This window comes from Chamaea fasciata, unplaced genomic scaffold (assembly GCF_029207755.1).
Source record: "Chamaea fasciata isolate MVZ Bird 193981 ecotype frontalis unplaced genomic scaffold, bChaFas1.0.hap1 SCAF_8, whole genome shotgun sequence".
Taxonomy (NCBI): domain Eukaryota; kingdom Metazoa; phylum Chordata; class Aves; order Passeriformes; family Sylviidae; genus Chamaea; species Chamaea fasciata.
This window is the reverse complement of record NW_027094093.1, coordinates 7805355-7823045: the sequence shown is the minus strand read 5'-3', so window position 1 is coordinate 7823045 and position 17691 is coordinate 7805355. Positions and strand designations below refer to the sequence as shown.

Here is a 17691-nt window from a genome sequence, read left to right as displayed (position 1 = left end):
AAGCTTTCAATAGGGTGACAGATACACAAACGTTTTCACAAGTTTTGTCAGAGCAAAACAACAATAACATACATATTGTTCATCAACTTGTTTTGGTGGGAGAAGGAAAGAGATCCTTAAAGAAAACACAATTATCTTTTCACTGTATCTTTTTACTGCACTCATTGATCAATGAGTTGAAAACAGAATGCTTGCTTTTGTACAGTTTGTAGAGTCGTACAGTATTTCTGCAACTGAGAATTTTCTCCATGATACACCTATTTGTTAGTCCAACCAAACTCTACTGGAGACAGGAGAGAGGCTGTACTGCTTTCAGTGTGGGGGTTTTTTCCATATTTCAACAAGCAACTTAAAACAGCAAGTGCTGATATCAGCTTGAAACCCAAAATGAACCTTTTTGCCAATATTAGTGCCTACGGTTTGTTTCCCTGTTATACAAGCTCATGGGTGACAGAAGAAACCAGATATCACAACCTGGACTGCTGCAAGATTCCACTTATTTAACTTTACCTGTGTAAGTACTTTCTGAAACAAGCTGAATTCGTTTAAACTTCACATTTTCTTATAATTTTCCTCGTCACTATTAGGATGAAAGATAAACAGCTTGATTCTTTTCAATTTCAGATATAAGCATATCAGTTAAGGCTTCAACCAGAATGACTATCAGACAAGTGAAAATACTTCCAACTGAAATAAAAGCAAACCCACCAGTTCTGGTTTGTACTAAATCTTGAGCAGTCAGACAGGCAATGGCTGTACCAGTTTTTTAAGGCCAGAGCACTCAGCACATCTTGTCAGCTGAAGTGCCTATTTCAAGTCCAAACCATCACCCTCAAAAATAAACTTACACTGAGTACTAGCTGCAGATATGATACCTGTAGTAAAAAATGTGCCTTAAAATGAAGTCCTGGAAGTGGAGATGTGTGCTCTCAAGAGCACTGCCCTGATTTATGACAAAGCTGCTGCTCCCATAACAGATTCTCTCCATAAGCACTCGTGCCACACATCTCATCTACAGGAAATTTTTGCCTGTGAAGTATCAGGATGAATTTTAAAAAGAGCACACTTTCTGTCTTAGCAACTCACATTTCATGGCAATTCTTTTGTGAAAGCACAGGTTGCTATCCAGCACTCAACAGAAGAAAAAAGGGAGGGAAAAAGTAAAGAAATCTTGCTTTTAGTGCTTCTTTTCTTTGTCTGCCAATGTCTGCAAATAAAATAATTTCCTGAACAAATAGAAGAAAAACTTTGTTGCTTGAATCAGGTGATGGCATGAGAACAGAGCTCACCAGCAGGAACAGCACAGTCCCAGCCATTCTAGTGGCCAGCTTAGAAAGATGGGAGCTATGGCACAAGCAGCTGCCTTCTCTGTGTGCATCCTGTTAAACGACTCATCATCACAATGAACATGAGGGAACGTTTATTCTGTAGATCTGCCCAATTCAGAAAGAATCTCTGGCCATTATCAAAGTATCACCTACATCTATTTGAATTCCCCTCACAATCCTACGGATTTAAGGCTTTGTTTTTGTAGCTTCAAGCTAACAGAGTGGTGCAAACCTGTAATGCACACAAACCCTACCAGCACAGCCAGCCGGAAACTGGTGTGGGTTTAGCAAGAACTGCTTGGGGAAGCCACAGCAGTCACACAGTTAATGCCTCAAACTATCCACACGCTTGTGGACAGAAGAAACCCCCAAATAATCCATCAAGAAATGGAAATAAACTGTATCTATGAGATCTTGGGGGGGGGATCAAATACTATAAATGAAGTTCAGCTACTGAAACTGTTTTTAAATGCAGTTATTATGCATGAACACTGACAGAGCCGAGTTCTTCTGAACTGCAATTTGCATTAAAAATATGTAATTTTCACTTATCCTTGACAATTGCTTAACTGATACTTTTTTTTTTCTAGGGCATGAGAAAGGAAATGTCACAAGTGTTACTATGAGTAAAATAAATGGATGACAGCATTGAATTCCTCTGTCTCCTCAGGTTCTGAATCATTATTAGGAATCCACACTAATTACATTTCATTGTGCCTGACAGCTTTTATATGATGCATTTTTCTTGTTGGGATAAAGAAAACTGCACCCAAAATTAACTGAAAAACAAAGCAGATGTCTTTGAATACAATGAAATTCCAAAAATTTAGGTAAGAACTTAGTAAGAACTTTCTTATGAAGAAATGAAAACAGAGAGAAGTTAATTGAGACCCCTCAAATGACACCATGAAACTGAGGACACAACTTCACAGCCTGATGATAAAGGCAAGATGCAGAAACTGCCATGGGCAATATGAAATAGTGACCGAGCATTTCAGCATTCTGGGTCCAAGTCAAAACTCTGAGAAAATATCCAGTAAAACACAACGGGTCTGTTTCTCAAACATGGCAGGCTGAGCTTCAAACTTTATCAGAAGTCATTAGGGAAAAACAAAAAAGGAAAATAATTACATGGTACCCTAGACAAAACCATCTACAATCCCCAAGTTTCTCTCTCAGTTGTGATAAATCAATCCACAATTAAAGAATAATGAAATGGTTTCTCAAATGATCTGGAAGAAGCCTGGCAACCCTATCAAGCACCAGGAAGGTACAGATCTGCTGACAGTGATTGTTACAATTACCTACAAAAGGAAATACATCAGTGCTTAAGAAGAGCACACCCTATGGGTTTAAGCTTATTTCCTCCTGCTGTCAGGGTATTAAAAGATCTTTCATCCTATTTTGCAGCCTTTGGAAGTGTATCTTCCTTTAGTGATCACGTGCTGATATTCTGGACTGCTTCTCTCACCTTGATTCACCTGGCTTTAACAAACAAATGCCCTGGACACACAAGGATGCAGTGATGCTGTCATTTCACGTTGGCCTAAGTACCCAGATTCCTTTTATTTCCAGCTTTTATATTGATACCAAAGCAGGAATGTTTGTTATATAAACAAAATATTTACACTCAGGTTACACCTGAGGTTACACCTACTTATCAATGCAAGGGCTTCATCTCAGTGTGTACCACACTTAAGGGACCTTTAGAAAAAAACATGGAAAATAAAGAAATGAGACCTTACTGAGTCTTTTTCTACCTTAAAATAAAACAGAGAAAATAGCAACAAAGCTGTCAGTAAAAAAAGCTGCATCCCTAATGCTCCTTCTAAAGACTTACGTTTAATCATAAAGAGTCCATGAAAAGAGACTAAGAAAGCCAGAGAAGCAACATATATAACTCTGAATATTTACTGCTTTGATATCCTTTTGGAAAGCATGCCATTTCAGATTGCTACAAATCCAGAATAGCTTCTTACAGCTAAAAATATCCTGCTGCATGAAATATTTCAAGTATATTAAACACAGTTTGAAAACATAGCTTCTCCATGAATAAGAATCCAATGCATATATATAAAGAAAAGTCACTGACTCTTAGAAGTTCTAAAACCCTCCAGCACCTCCTTTGGTGTGTGCGGGCAAAAATAGAAAACAGAATGTGTATTTTATGTATTTACGTGTGTGTGTGTGCACACATCCTGCAATAAAAAAAATACACAAAATTCATCTTCAGCCTTAGAATGCAAAAAGCTCTGTAACTACCGATCAAGAATGCTTTGCTCTGTACATCTTCTGGAAGGCTGCTCACTTTTATGTAGATAATTCAGTGCCATGAGTAAGTTTTTCCTTATATAATTCATAATATTCTGAAGAATTTTTATGGGGCATTTATGTCTCCATGAAAGATAAGCTAAATTACTTACCTTTTTTCCTGCTAAAAGCACGATTCATGTTGAAAAATCTGCCCAGACAATGATGCTTCTGGGTTTGGTTTTTTCCTACCCACTTTAACCTGCAGAACACGCATAAGAAAACAGAAAATTCCATTATTAAAGTTGAAGTTCTATTTATCTCCATATTAAAAACACTGCAAGACCTTAAGAATTCTGAAATAAATTCTGAGCAAGTGGGGATGTGCTTTGCTGAGGTAGAAATTTCAGCATTGAGAAGATCTATGTTCAAAACACCCAGTGGTGCTTCATACAGAAAGACACTTTAAGGTTCCTTTAAGCTGCTCTCCTAAAGGTTTCAGAGGCACAGAGCAGGTGGCATTATACATATACATGAAGACAAATACCACACACAAAGAGGTTGGAAAGAAAGCTTTAAAATGCACGCTGACTACAAGACTCCATAAAAACACTCAGTTCACACTTGCACTGCCCAGTTTTGTGTCATTTAGGCTGTCAGATTATTTCCAGCTAGGCTTTCGTCTTCACATGGGCTTGACACTGGGGGAAAAAAAATAATCACAGTATATAGACTCTTCTTCACTCAGGGACTTAATATTGATGAAACTGCCTTCTATCAGTGCTGCTACATCCTTGCTCCATTTTCCTCAGATTGTACAGTAATTGCTGTATTTTCTTCCCTTAAAAACATGGATCCACTCTTAAATTCTTGTTTAATTTTTGATTCACAATACTATTTTTAATGTTATAACTTACCAACATAAAAAAACAATAAAATCGACTACATCCAAAGCTATTCAACACCATCCTATTCTGCACTACACAGCTTTCACTTTTACAAACACGTGAAATTCCCATTACTACTTTTCATTCTGTTCTTCCAAGCAAAAATTGCACCAGTACCCTTTCTCTCTCTCTCTGCTCTCCAAGCAGTCCAATTAAAGGAGAAGAAAAAAAAAAAGGGATGGTAAAAAACCAAAATCAACATACTTTGTTATCAGATGATTTTTTAAAATCAACTAGAACAGTACTCCTACTATGAATAAAAACAAAACTTAGGCCAGTATTTCACATGTCAGCATTAAGATGACAAATTCATTTAAGATACTTTATGCAGCTCATGGATTCTTTTTATGGTGCTTGCCCCTCTTTTTCAAGTAAATTCAATACCAATTAAAGCAATTTTATCCAAGTTTCTATGTAAATATTTGATAATTTTCAGATTGGAACACATGGAAGATTACAGCTAGGAAAAAAAAAAAGAAAACCAAAAATCAACAAAACAGCAAAACGTTAATTTCATTTTCCACTAACCTCAATATTATTTTCCACTAATCACTGATGCAGCAGAACTACTTCTCCACACAGTCCTGTGAGAATAAAGGAGCAACCTCTGTTTACTTAAACTCACGTAGCACTCTGGATATAAACCCAACCATTTGTTCTTTAAAGTCCATGTACCAGATCACTGTGTGTTCGCTTACAGGTTGAACACAGGAGCCCTAGTAGATGAGCTTAGGATATATAAGTAGTAGCACAAGTTTGTTCAGGGTATTCACCCTCATGGATTATCACAGTCAGTTTTGAGTTGAAAACTTCCTTTCCCCTCTAAGATACCTCTGGCTGTTGTCTTGCTCAGCACTAGACCAAACACTTTAGCTCTCCTCCATGATGGGATCATAACATGTCCTTTTTTGGAATGCCTTTTTTTGTGTATTCCTGTCCTCATCCAAAAGACTGTTAATGAACATGTTTGAAATGGTTACTGCACAGAGCATCTTCTAAATAGAAACTCTGCAGGCACATCACAGGGCAGCTGGCTGGCCACACTTCTAGAGATCACCATGCAAGTATTTTGTTTAAAATACAGCGTAACCAAGTGTACATCTCTTCCTCATGAGCAAGGATATATTACCATTGAAGTAACCTCTGCAAATAAAAGCCAAATTTTACTGACTACTTAGCTAAAAATGGGCAGTATTGCCAAAACTATGTTCATAATTTCAGTTCCAACAGAACATCAGTAGAACAAAACACAGATGTGGTTTAGGCAACCAACAATATCAAAACACTTAATCAGCGTACTTCCACTTCACACAGAAAATGTTATTAAAGAGGGAAAGAGAATTAGCTACATGTAACCTCATTTACAATTCCCTCAAACTCTGACATGAGCAACATCATCAACCTCTCAGACGCTGAAAAAGCAGATGATTAAATGCTCCATAAAATTTTGCTATTTACAAAAGACCAAGCCAAACACCACAAGGTTCATTTCAATCTCCTCAGTGGGACTTGGGGCACAAGGGTGGTTATCAGACTGTCATACGCAGCACTGGTAAGTTTTCAATCAGAAAAGCAAAGTCATCTTCAGACATATCCTGCAATATATCTTTGTTCACAATATTCCAATGACAAAGAATAAAACTCTTAGGAGCAAGCAAGCTGTTCTCTGGTAATAGAAGGTAGACAGGTTTTTTTCGGCAGAAACAATTGAGTTTCTGACAAATCCCAGCACACAAAACCAGTGAAACGGACCAGTCTGTTAAAAACTTGTAGAGAGCCAAAAGGAAGGCAAGTCAAAGAACCCCACTGTGGTGCAGGGAGCCCTGTGCACAAGGGGAGAGTCCTCCCTACAAACCACATGACTTTCAAGGGTAAAGCAGTTGTATCAGAGGCACTAGGGAATAGGAATGTGGACCAAGCCATTCTATTACTCATCACTCAGGAAGACACACCTAGTTAAAAAATGTTTCTCCACCTTACTCCAAAGAGTTTCTTCAGCTTTGTCCAGAAACCAAACCCTACTGGGAAATAAAAAACCTGCACAGGATTTCACAAAACTGTTAACTGAAAAAATGTGAAGAGTTCTGACAGGTACAAACTAGGGAAAATCTGAGTAATATCAGGTTATTTCCTTCAGGACAGAGGTAAAAGAAACAAAAAAGAAAAGCTTAGAAAATAATTTTATTACACTAAAATATTTCAATGACAGACGAACTCCCTGAGCAGGAGACATGACACCCACAGTCTGAACACTGACACGGGCAAATGTCCTGGGGGCACGTGAGTGTTTAAGCTGTCACATCAAACTTGAAGCAGTCACAGAGAAAGCAAACACCATCGCCTTTTGTCTTCACTGTCATTAACCCCTTGGTTTGCATGGTGAGCTCTTGTCACAGCAAGGAGGGAACTGCAGAATGGCAAGGGGTGCAATGAAACAAATGGCCTTGCTGGCGATGGAGTTGGCTGGTATTTGGACTGGGGAGTGCAAGGGTGGCAAGATTTAAAGCTGAGATTACAGAGTAATTCCCTTTTAACACTGACAGTTATGTTGGTGGCTGTCTCCTCCGCCTGATGCAGCAAATGAACAATGAAGTGGAGTGGCAGACTTCCAGCTGCCAGCAAGGGCGGCCACAGCCCTCCCTGCCTGCTGAAACAACACTGCACTTCCACACAGGCGCCTTCACACGCCTGCGGGCTCCTTCAGAATGCTGGGGTTTGATGTGCTTTCTAAATTTAGAGCTGTCTCAGACGAGCCAAGAGAACACACTTAGGAAGGGAAAGAAACAAGACGTGAACGTAACTCATCTCCTTTGTCTCTTATTTCCCCTTAGAAATATTCCTGAGGACTTACTTGGGGTTTCCCCCCCAGTCAGTCCCAATGGACTATAACAATTACCTGGTCTGAATCTTGGATTTTATACCTCTTTATCATTCCACGAATAATTACAACAAAACCTCCCTAAAAAGTCCAACTTGGACCCATCCACTCCCTGTAATAAAAAAATACAAGTCCAATATGTCTCTTCCCTTGCGCACACATACTGTTTCCCTACAAAGGCACATTTAGCTTCAGAAGACATGAAGATTCAGCCTCTTCCCCCTCTCAGCCTTTAAAACATACTGGGTAACATTCCTTAAAGAATGAAGCACAAAATGTCTTAAAGCCTGTTTCAAAAGGGCAACAACACACAGGAATGTGTGATTCACTGACTTGAAATGAAACTTAAGCTTGTAAAGTTATTTCTGAAGGAAAGATGAGAAACTGGAATATAATAACAGCTTTGTAAGTATTTTCTGATTTAGACCAAAACTCCCCGAAAATACTGCCCTAATATGACACGGGGCACAACAAAGAAAAAAAAAATATATGATAATACAAGACTGCATTAAGTAATACACAAACCCAAGTTAACATCTGAATATCAGGAGGCATTTTCCCTTCCTTTTGTTTGAAGGTAACTAAAACACTAACTTACCACATCCCTTTTTCCCCTGAAACAGTAAAATCATTTAAAAAATGACACCTCAATGAACGTATTTTGGTGCAGACCCAAACTTGCATTGTCATGCAAGGAAAGCAGCAAGCACTTTCAAACATGGTTATGAAAACACATAAGCCCTTTATGTTTATAAACAATAATAGAACAGTCTGTAGGAGAGTAAACCACAAGAGCATTTAAATAGAATTTAGCACTATAAAAACCTGCAAAAGACACAGATCCATGGGCTTAACCAAAATTGAAAATCTCTCTGTTAACCAAAGTTCTTAGCCTATGGTTGTGCTTCACAATTTACAGAAGCACAAATGGAGTATAAAGCAAAACATTCAGTCATTGGAAAACATTACTTTTAAGGTTTTATTCATCACCACATTTAAAAAAAAACCTCATTAGCCAGAGCCAAGTGGCAGCCATACTTTCCTCCTGAAGATCAGTCTGCAGAAACACAAAATTACTTCTTGCAGTTTTTCAACTTCGCAGAAGATAGGGCAGGGCAAAGTGGTAAAGAGCTGGTCTCCTATCTGAAATTCCCATCTTCCCACCACCAACGCAGGCACTGCTGTTGAGATGACAGTATTCCCAATGGGATAGAGGCCAGACAGCTCTGCTGGCCCTGGAGCCTGCAGCCAGGACACTGTGTGAGTGAAAGGCCCAGAGGTGTCACTGGGGCTCACCTGGTGTGAGTGAAGAGAAGACAGAAATGATCTGGGCAAAAACCAGAAGAGCTGGAAGCCACAGCCCTGAAAAGGAGATCCCCTTCCAACATACTGATTTTCCTTTTGTGAATGGAATGGGCAGGAACACCCCAATGTGAAGGATAAAGACCTTCCTGTGGTGTGACTGAGATCACTCTGCCCTCCCCAAGCCCCTGAAACCATCGGGAAAGTACAAGAGTCACACATGCCCTATATTTTCATCCCCTCTCTCAAGCAGTGTAAGTCTAGTACTGTTGTGACAAGTGCTTTCCAGCCTACAGCAAGAAGCCTTTCAGACTACAGGTAAAGCATTTCTCATACAGTAGATCTGCCAAAAAAAGTATTCACAGAAACCAAGGACAAGCAGACAGTAGTGTTTTGCTGCAGATATCAATATCAAAGAGAGGCCAGGAAGAAGAAAATCTATATGAAACCCATGCATTTCATAGCAGCTTTCACAAAACTTTTCTAGGTGATTTTTTTCTCTTCCATTTCCTAAAATAATCTGTTCTTTCAATAGGAAAAACATGAAAATAGAGATGAGTAAACAGGTGACAAAGGGATATCACTCAGACAGCTGACAGCAAAAACAGTTCCTTAGGCAAGGTTATCACTAACTTATGTTTTACAGCAAGAAGAAATACCAACATCAATAAGTAAAGCAAGAATAAACTTCAGTATTGAAATAGAACTATGAAATAAATGTGTTTAAAATTGTTACAATACCAATAAATCCTCAAGACAAGTTGATAATGGAACGACCTTTAAAAACCACAAACAGAAAATGTACTCGTTCCACAAAAATAGTTCTCTAGATGTCTTTTAAAGCATTAGGAACAATGTAATTTTAAAAAATATTGCACTTCTCAGCATATTTACTGGTAAACAATTATTTTTTATTATGCTTAATTATGCTGATACATATTAGCAGATTACATGACTCATTGAACAAACTGAAGTTTATACTGCCCAAACAAAAGGAGTCGTTTCAAACACAAGAGCATCCTCCTCTGCAGAAACCGGTTCTATTGTCTGGTTCATTATGACAAAATAATTGTAATGAGATATAAGAGGAGCTTTCTTTTTCCTCCAGTCCACAAGCACCAGTGAGTCAAACGCAAAGGATTTCAGTCTTGTCAGCCTAATTCCTACTCCATGTACAAGAATTTACAAATGTCAGATGCTCAGAGCCAGCAGAAAGGCTTTATGTGTGTTCTCTCCCAAGGAACTCAGACACCTTCATCTGCTTCCGAAGGACAGACAGATGGCAAACATCTTGCAGACAAGAGTATTGTGTATTTCACATCCCATTAGCCATTTGATCAACTAGATGGAATCAGAACAAGATTTCTGCCTGTCCCACTGCTTTCAGATGGATGATGGAGCACCTGGGGAGCTCTGCGAGTGTTTTGTTTTTAACAGCAACAGAGGTTATCCCTGGGGTCCACTGCAGACAGGTGAACACAGAACAGCTCTTAAAAATAAATCAGTTCTGGTGGAAGGGATAACTGGACATACGAGCTTTTGACTCACAGGAGGAGTGATTTTTCAGAATTTCACACACAGTCCTTGAATGGATAGATACAGTCAAAAGAAAAGTATTCCCTGACACGGAGTATGGTTACTTCTATGCTGGCATCACTGTTTCTCCTCTGGAAGAGCTGACTGCTCGACGGCCATCTGGGGAACCTATTTATTTAATTACTGGCAGATAATTTTCAACCCCCCCTCTTGTATTTACTTTAAGGGGGAGGGAATGTATTTGAAACCTTCGGGTCTCAAAACAGCAGAAAACTTTTGTTAACATTCTGAACTTTTTCCAGTTACGTTGACTGCACCCATTGCATTTGCATAATCACATTGTAAAAAGTGCTGCTGACAGAAAAGGCAGAGACCAAAAAACTCATTAGGTATTCTGAAGGTAAATCTCCAAACAAAGCACACCAATTTTAGAAAGAGGTTTAGATCCACTTAGAGTAAGAACTCATCATATTTAGCAGATCTGTTACAGAGGCACAAGAGTTTAACAAAAGCCATCATTTTTCTCCTCTACCAAAGTATACTTGGCCAATCCTGAAAAGTGCATCAGACATACCATTGTGCACATATGCTCAACAGGTCCCAGAGGGCCACTTCATGTACTTCCCTCAACGTGCATTAACCTTAATTGAAGTTCAAAAGCTGATTACTGATGTTCCAAAGATGATTAAGATGAAGTGAAAGCCCCAGATGTCACTTAGACAAAAGCAACCAAGAAAACTCTGGGTAGGTACCGGGGAACAATCTGCAAGAGATCTGCAAGAGAAGAATGAGAGATGTGCCTTCATCTCCCCACACACGCTCCTGTATTTTCGTTACTCCTGTACAGCACACACTAGATATTTTCTTTGTTACAGACCTCTCAACAGGCTTATTCCAATTTATTATAAATGTAAAATGAAAAATGTAATCACCTTTTCCTCAAAGGATCTGAACTATGGCATTCCAAATGGTTCCTAAGTCTCTGAAATCAATTTGGGGTTTTTCTTCTAATTGTAAAAGTTTTTGGACTTTTTGTTTTTACTAGGGTATGTTTTTTAAAGTAAAAGATCAATACAAAATTAGCAGAGATCATCCTCTTATGGAAATGAGGCGTACAATATGTTATTATTTAAATCTAATTTATCTGCAGGACTTAAAGTCCATACTTTTATACTTTAATTTGGGGTCCCCCGTCTCACAACTGTCCCTCAAAGGAGAACCAGAACCCTGTATAAACTCTAAGCATACAGACTGCAATGCAGGCTATACGTGCTGGCTTTCTTGTCTTTTACAGTCCAATTCCTACCAGCATTTAGCGCCAGTGCTGAAGGTTATACGATGAATAAAACCACTATCATAAAAATTACTAATAATTTAGTTTTTCATAGTTATTTATTAACACATTACATACTTCTGAAACAATAACATACAAAAGTGTCATTCACTTAACAAGGGTTTAAAAAGTGTCATTCACTTCACAAAGACTTAAAATCCCTGATACTGAGCACAATCCCTTACTATTAAAATCAATAGATTTCTCATTAATATTAATGTGTTCAGATTCCTCTCTTTAATTAGTTAGCCTCAAGGACAGTATTAACTTTTATTTATACAGATCAGATGGGCTTTATTAAGTGATTTCAACAGTTTTCAAAACTGAGAAAAATTGGCAATATCCACTTTCTCACTTGTACTAAATGAATCTCAGAGGGAGTATCTTGAAAACAAGATTATATTGGTTTTCATGCTTTATCACATTGCATTCCCTTAGCTTATCTGAATACAGTCTGAAGAACCCAACCATTTTGGTTAGGTTCTGGTATGAAGGAAAAAGCACAGATTTGAAAGTGACACAAAAGCACAAGAACCAAAATCATATTTATGACAAATTTATCGCCTCATCTCTGTCTTTGAGATCCAGTGTATATTCCAATGTCTATTCAGAAGAAACATTCAGGTTTTGCACACCATTACAGACATTACTAACCTTCTTTTAAGATTTTGGCAAGTGATCCATCCTAGAGTAATTTAGTGGAAAGTACTGAAATACAGACTAATACATAAGAGAGTTTCTAAGCTAGCAAGTGCTAACTGTATCTTCTAGTACAGTTGGGACCAAGAAGAGCATATAAGTTTTTAAAAACATGAGAGATCATCAGGTTTAGACTGAAACCCTGATGACATCACACACAGAATGGTACTTGGCTGCTGTGGACTGGGACAGTTCCAGTCCCTGCTCCAATCAACACCCATGTAGCTGAAACGTCTAAAAATAAATAAATAGTTTAAAACACTCAGTGAGGCAACTTTAATACTTGGTAATGAAAGACTGCCTTGTCCCACCCTTCACAGTCACCCATCATATCAAACCCCTACACACAGCAACTCCATCCCCAGGCAGGCGCCAGTCTGGGCTGAACCTCCAGAACCAGAGGAGAGAGAAATAGAGAATCATCCTCCAAAGTATTGGGAGGTAATTTAGGCAACTGCTACCATCATATTCTGTGGCTGATTCCATAACTTAATGACTGGATGTAAAAGAAGAGGAATGTGAAAAGTAGGTACTAACACCTGTCAAGTTAAAAAAAAAAAAAAAAAAAAAGAAAAAGAAAAAAGAAAAAAAAATTAAGCTACCCTCTTGAAATCTAGGGGGAATGGGAGCACCGGAAGAAAAGGGGAAGAAAAACCAAAACACCACAAAACAAAATTACAAAACACCAAACCTCAAAGTTTGGAAGTATAATGGTTAAAAAAATGGAAATGGACCCTTGCCATAGTTTCATACTGAACAGTTTAAATGCCTGTGCCAGGTACTTCTTTTCCCCTTTTTTGTCTACATATCTGAGCTATTTAGTCTGGCCTATGGCTCTGGGTACAGTAACTAGATTTGCAAACACTGAAGCAAAACTATGATAGTTTTGCAGCACCTCAGTCCTCTAAGAAACTTCAGCTTCACTACCAAGATTTCAAAAACTCAGTATATGAATTCACAGAGTATCAATCACATGTGACCCCTTTTGAGTGAGATTTTCAAATCTGTTTGTGCAGATGAACACTGCAGGCTAACTGAACTTAAACCCTGCTCGTACATCTTTAAAATCTGTCCCTACCAGTTGACATGAGGCACCTGAGCACCCAGAGCTGCCTGAGTTCCTTGGAAAGCACAGCTCCTGGGGCTCACAGCTGTGCTCCTGCACTGACAGCACAGCTCCTCCAGCACTCATTGACTCCTTCATGATACCCCAGCAACACACAGCCAGACAATCTCCTCCTGCACAGTCATCAACACTCTTCTAGGGCAAAACACAGACCACAAAGTGCACTCATGCACTTGAGAATTCTTTTTTTTTTTTCAAAAGCCAAACCTAGGAATCAGCTGATGAAACGAAAGCAGGACCATCAACGTGCAACTGCAGCCTATATCCCACAATTACACCAAACTACGTGCTCATCTCCCCTGCTCCTTCCCCCAACAACCTACACTGGCATTGCTGGTTCTATGAATCACAGATAAGTGTTCTGATTCTTTAAGTTTCTTCCAGGACAATCACATGCAAATACTACTGGTAGTTGCCAAAGAAAATTAAGTTACTTGATGTTTTGGATTCATATACAAACACAACTTCACGAACATTGTGTCAGTAACTGCTTTTCCAAAAGCCTCTAATGTTGCTAGGCAGTCAAAGAATGACAGTTCAAGACAGCAAGCTGTGCATTTCTACTGGTGTTTATGTATTTCACAATTCATTTCAAAAGAAATAGCTAGGAGTACTGAAAAAAAACTAAGCTTGTGTGAAATTACCATCCTAAACAGCTTGCTTCTAGTGCAGTCGCAATTTTTTTTGGTAAAAAAAATGAGCACAAAGCTAATAATTGAGAAATGCAGAAACATATGAGGATTTCCTTAACAGGGAATATCAGTGTTATAAATATCCTGCTGAAACACATCACATCTTTAGCTACAGGTTTCCACACTTGTCTAAACCCTATTCTGTTTTAATAGAAGATGTATGCAAGAAAACTCAAGCAAAGCTCATTTTTCTTTGGAAATTGCTTTACTACATAGGCCACATAGATGTGCACTCTCCAATGCCTCCTGCAGGTGGACAAAAAGGACTGCCACTGAATTCTTGTATCTTGGACTCCTCTTTTAAAACAAAAAAGGAGGCAGCCAAAGAACAGCAGCATCGAGATGACCTGAGAAAAATCTTCTTTCTTGAAGAAAGAAACCTCAAGGTCAATACCAACATAAACTGCAACACAAATTTCTATATATAAAGAAAAAACGTGAAGGAGGAATATGGGGAGGGAAGAGATGAAAATAAAAGGGATTAATTAGCAGTTTCCTTGCAAACTGAAAGCAGAAAGCATCATTTAAGCTAGGAGAGAAAATTACATGTGCAAATACATGCCGTGAGAAACGGAAAAGAAACTGAAGAGGAAGCAGTGTTGGAAGCTGGGAGGACTAGAGCCATGAGGTACTACCGTGTATTTGTGGACAGAAATTCCCCATCTCTCTGCCAAACCTCTGCTCCTTTTCCCTCACTTTGTTTACGACTGTGACATGCTGTGCCTTCCTTGACAGAAGTAGGTATTCCGTCTTTCAAATGGTCCTAGCTGACCATCCAAGCTGAAATTAATCTGTTTGATTTTGAGGGTAGCTGTAATCCCTTGCTATTGCTCTATGAACAGGGGAGAGTTCACTCATGCAAGGTCCTGGACAAATGATACTCTCATTTTTCATTTAAGAAATTGAAAACCAAGAGATTCTCCTCCAAATGTCTGGAATAAAAGGAGGAGCAATTCACCACCATCCCTTTAATCCTGCTCAACTATCTGCTTCAGGAAACAAGCATACATTTACTATCCCACTTTCTTCACCGATTTGTGGATATTGTGAAACTTTGGATGAATTGTCTTTTATCGCAATTTTATGATATTAAGTCAATATCTTGCCTGCCACTGAATTATTTAGAATATTAGCATGATAAAGATCTTGCAGGCTGGTCTGAATACACGATACAAGTACAGGCTGGCCCTATTACAAAGCTTGCTGGCAAAAGGATGGCAGCTTTGAAAGTTTTCTTCTCCAGTTTTTTGGCTAGGGCATAAGGGAGCAAACATGTGGACAAACTCAGTAAAAGTTAGCTGGGTATCCTCTCTTAGGTTACCCCTCATGAGGTACACAGGTCTGCCCTGAATTCTCATCCACATATCACCTTCAACTCTATCTCACAACTCACATTAAGTAGGGGGGTCTGGGGGTTTCTTTTTTGTACACAGCTGTATTCCAGCACTACGTCCAAAGTTTCCAGCACTGAATATTCATTCACATGAAAGCAAAGCTTTGCTTTGCTCAGGGACATGAACAACCTCACTTGTGACATTTACATCTATTGATCTGCCTGTTTCGTGAATACTCCCTTACAATATGCTGATCAAAATCATAAATTGATATTTCATTGCATTAGAAGTTCTGCACTTTTCATCTCCAAGTCAAAATGGGTTTTTTTTACTCACACAAAGAATCACCCTTTGATATTTGTTTTTATTTCTCTGTACTGTGACAGTTCTCAAAATTAACTTTTTTGACATGAGGAGGCAGCAGTGTCTGCCAGCAACTTTCCATTTATCACCAAAGAAATTCTATAGGATTTGCTTACTGACTTTTTGAGCCTTGAAAATGTACCAATTTGAAACTATCTTTATTCAATAGACTGCTAGCCAGAGATCTGTGCATCTTCATCAGCAAGAGTTAATAAGCTACATTTCTGCTGCTGAAAAGATACCTACCCAGCAGCATCCAAATTTGAGCACAAAGGATGACCGTGAGTGCAGTTCCAAGGTGTATAAACTGGTGATATTGGCAAAAAAAGGCCAGTCTTATCATGCTATCAATCAGGGATATTTTTACAATCAATGAGATCCACTCTCCAAAGCAAAGAAATAAAAAATTATGGACTTGCCTTTAAATTTGTAACAAATTACTACTTTGACTCAAGGTTAAAATTCCATGTTTTATCTTGTACTTGTCAGTAAGCCATTATCTGTGCAATTAAGATGGCTTATCTGATTAACAGAAATTCTCTAAACTGCAGTAAATCATTTCTCTAAGGTGAATAGCAATTGACTTACTAGAAAATCACCTGCTTTAGCTATCAGTTCTTAAATATCCATAAAGCTGCCATTATCGCAGTATTTGACACCTTCTTTAATCACATAATAAAGACTTGCCACCTTTTTTTCATTCTAAAGATAGGAGGGCAGAGATACAGAGCCTGATGTTCAAGAGAAAACATTTCTGCCACCATTTAGCGTCCAAGGATAAAACCACGGAGAGATCATATTTACCAGCGTGTATAAAAATGCAGAATCAGGTGCTGGGAAGCCAACACCTGGAAAGAAACACACTCAGTGTTTTGAGTGAACACCCACAAAGTAAAACAATCTAAAGGTGCAGAAGAATATTCGGAGGCTTGTTTTAATTTTTAACTCCTCAGCAGAGGGGAGGAATAAGCGGAGTTTTAAGACTGGCAATTTTAGATGAGCACTTGTTCGGGGATCTGTTGGAACGTTGTGTGAATGACAAATCAAACACACAGCATCCTAGTAAGGGAAAATCGCAAGAGCATCGAGTCATGCCATTTATTTAAAGGTGGCAGAGAGTTCTCCACAGATCTCCGGAACAGAACTGTCACCCTTTGGGCTGTCACCTCACCCCAGCTGCTGACACTGCTGCCAGAGCCGCAGGAGCACTCTGGCACAAATGCTTTTTTAAAGAGTCTTGCATATTAATGTCCAGTATGGCAGAGCTAACACAGGATAATGGACATGCTAGAGAGTTACTGTCGGAGCAATAAGTCTGCAAAAAGCCTTAAATTCACCCAGGAAAATAAAACCTTCCCAAAGAGCAAGGGATGCAGGCAGACTGAGGAGGAGGGCCTGTGACAGAATCCCTACTTGCCACCACAGAGCCATGAACCTCCCAGCAGAAGCTAAAAATTTAATTTTAAATACTGTTAAGTCTTCATGTTCCTGATTTTTTAGTCTTTTTTCAAAGTGCTTTTATTATAGGTGTGACAAACTCCAGAGAGACACGAATATTTTTTCCAAAAAAAGTCCTAGTGTAACTGTTAACACAGCAAGCCTTTATTTTCTGTTATTTTGCATCATTGAAACATGACCTATTTGGGTATTCAGGTCTGATACCTTTAATTTAGGGGTTTTTTTTAACAGACCAAAACTTCAATGTTCTTGTCAGAGTAGTTTTTGGGTTAAATTTAGAAATATTAAAAATACATTTATTTATAATTCTCCTTTGGTAGGGTTTTTCATCTTCATCTCAAATCCTATAGTGACATTAAAAATGCAAAATATAGATGTTTTAAAGAGTATATGTGTTCAGAGAGTCAATTAAGTAAACTTTTATTCATCACTAAATCATTTATCA

At 38.6% G+C, this 17691-nt stretch overlaps 1 protein-coding gene across 14 annotated transcripts in view; it reads right to left on the bottom strand.

The window, feature by feature from the left end:
* Window positions 1-17691, bottom strand: part of GULP1 (GULP PTB domain containing engulfment adaptor 1) — a 151463-nt gene that overhangs the window by 74396 nt on the left and 59376 nt on the right. For 11 of the 14 annotated variants that reach the window (XM_066189540.1, XM_066189541.1, XM_066189549.1 and 8 more), the window contains one exon: window positions 3752-3840. The exons of 1 other annotated variant lie outside the window; for it this stretch is intronic. In XM_066189540.1, the coding sequence (XP_066045637.1) occupies window positions 3752-3779 (28 nt within the window). In that variant the 5' untranslated portion in view covers window positions 3780-3840. Of the gene's footprint in view, window positions 1-3751; window positions 3841-5053; window positions 5110-17691 lie in introns of all 14 variants that reach the window. 2 more of the 14 variants (XM_066189543.1, XM_066189542.1) reach the window with 1 other exon arrangement.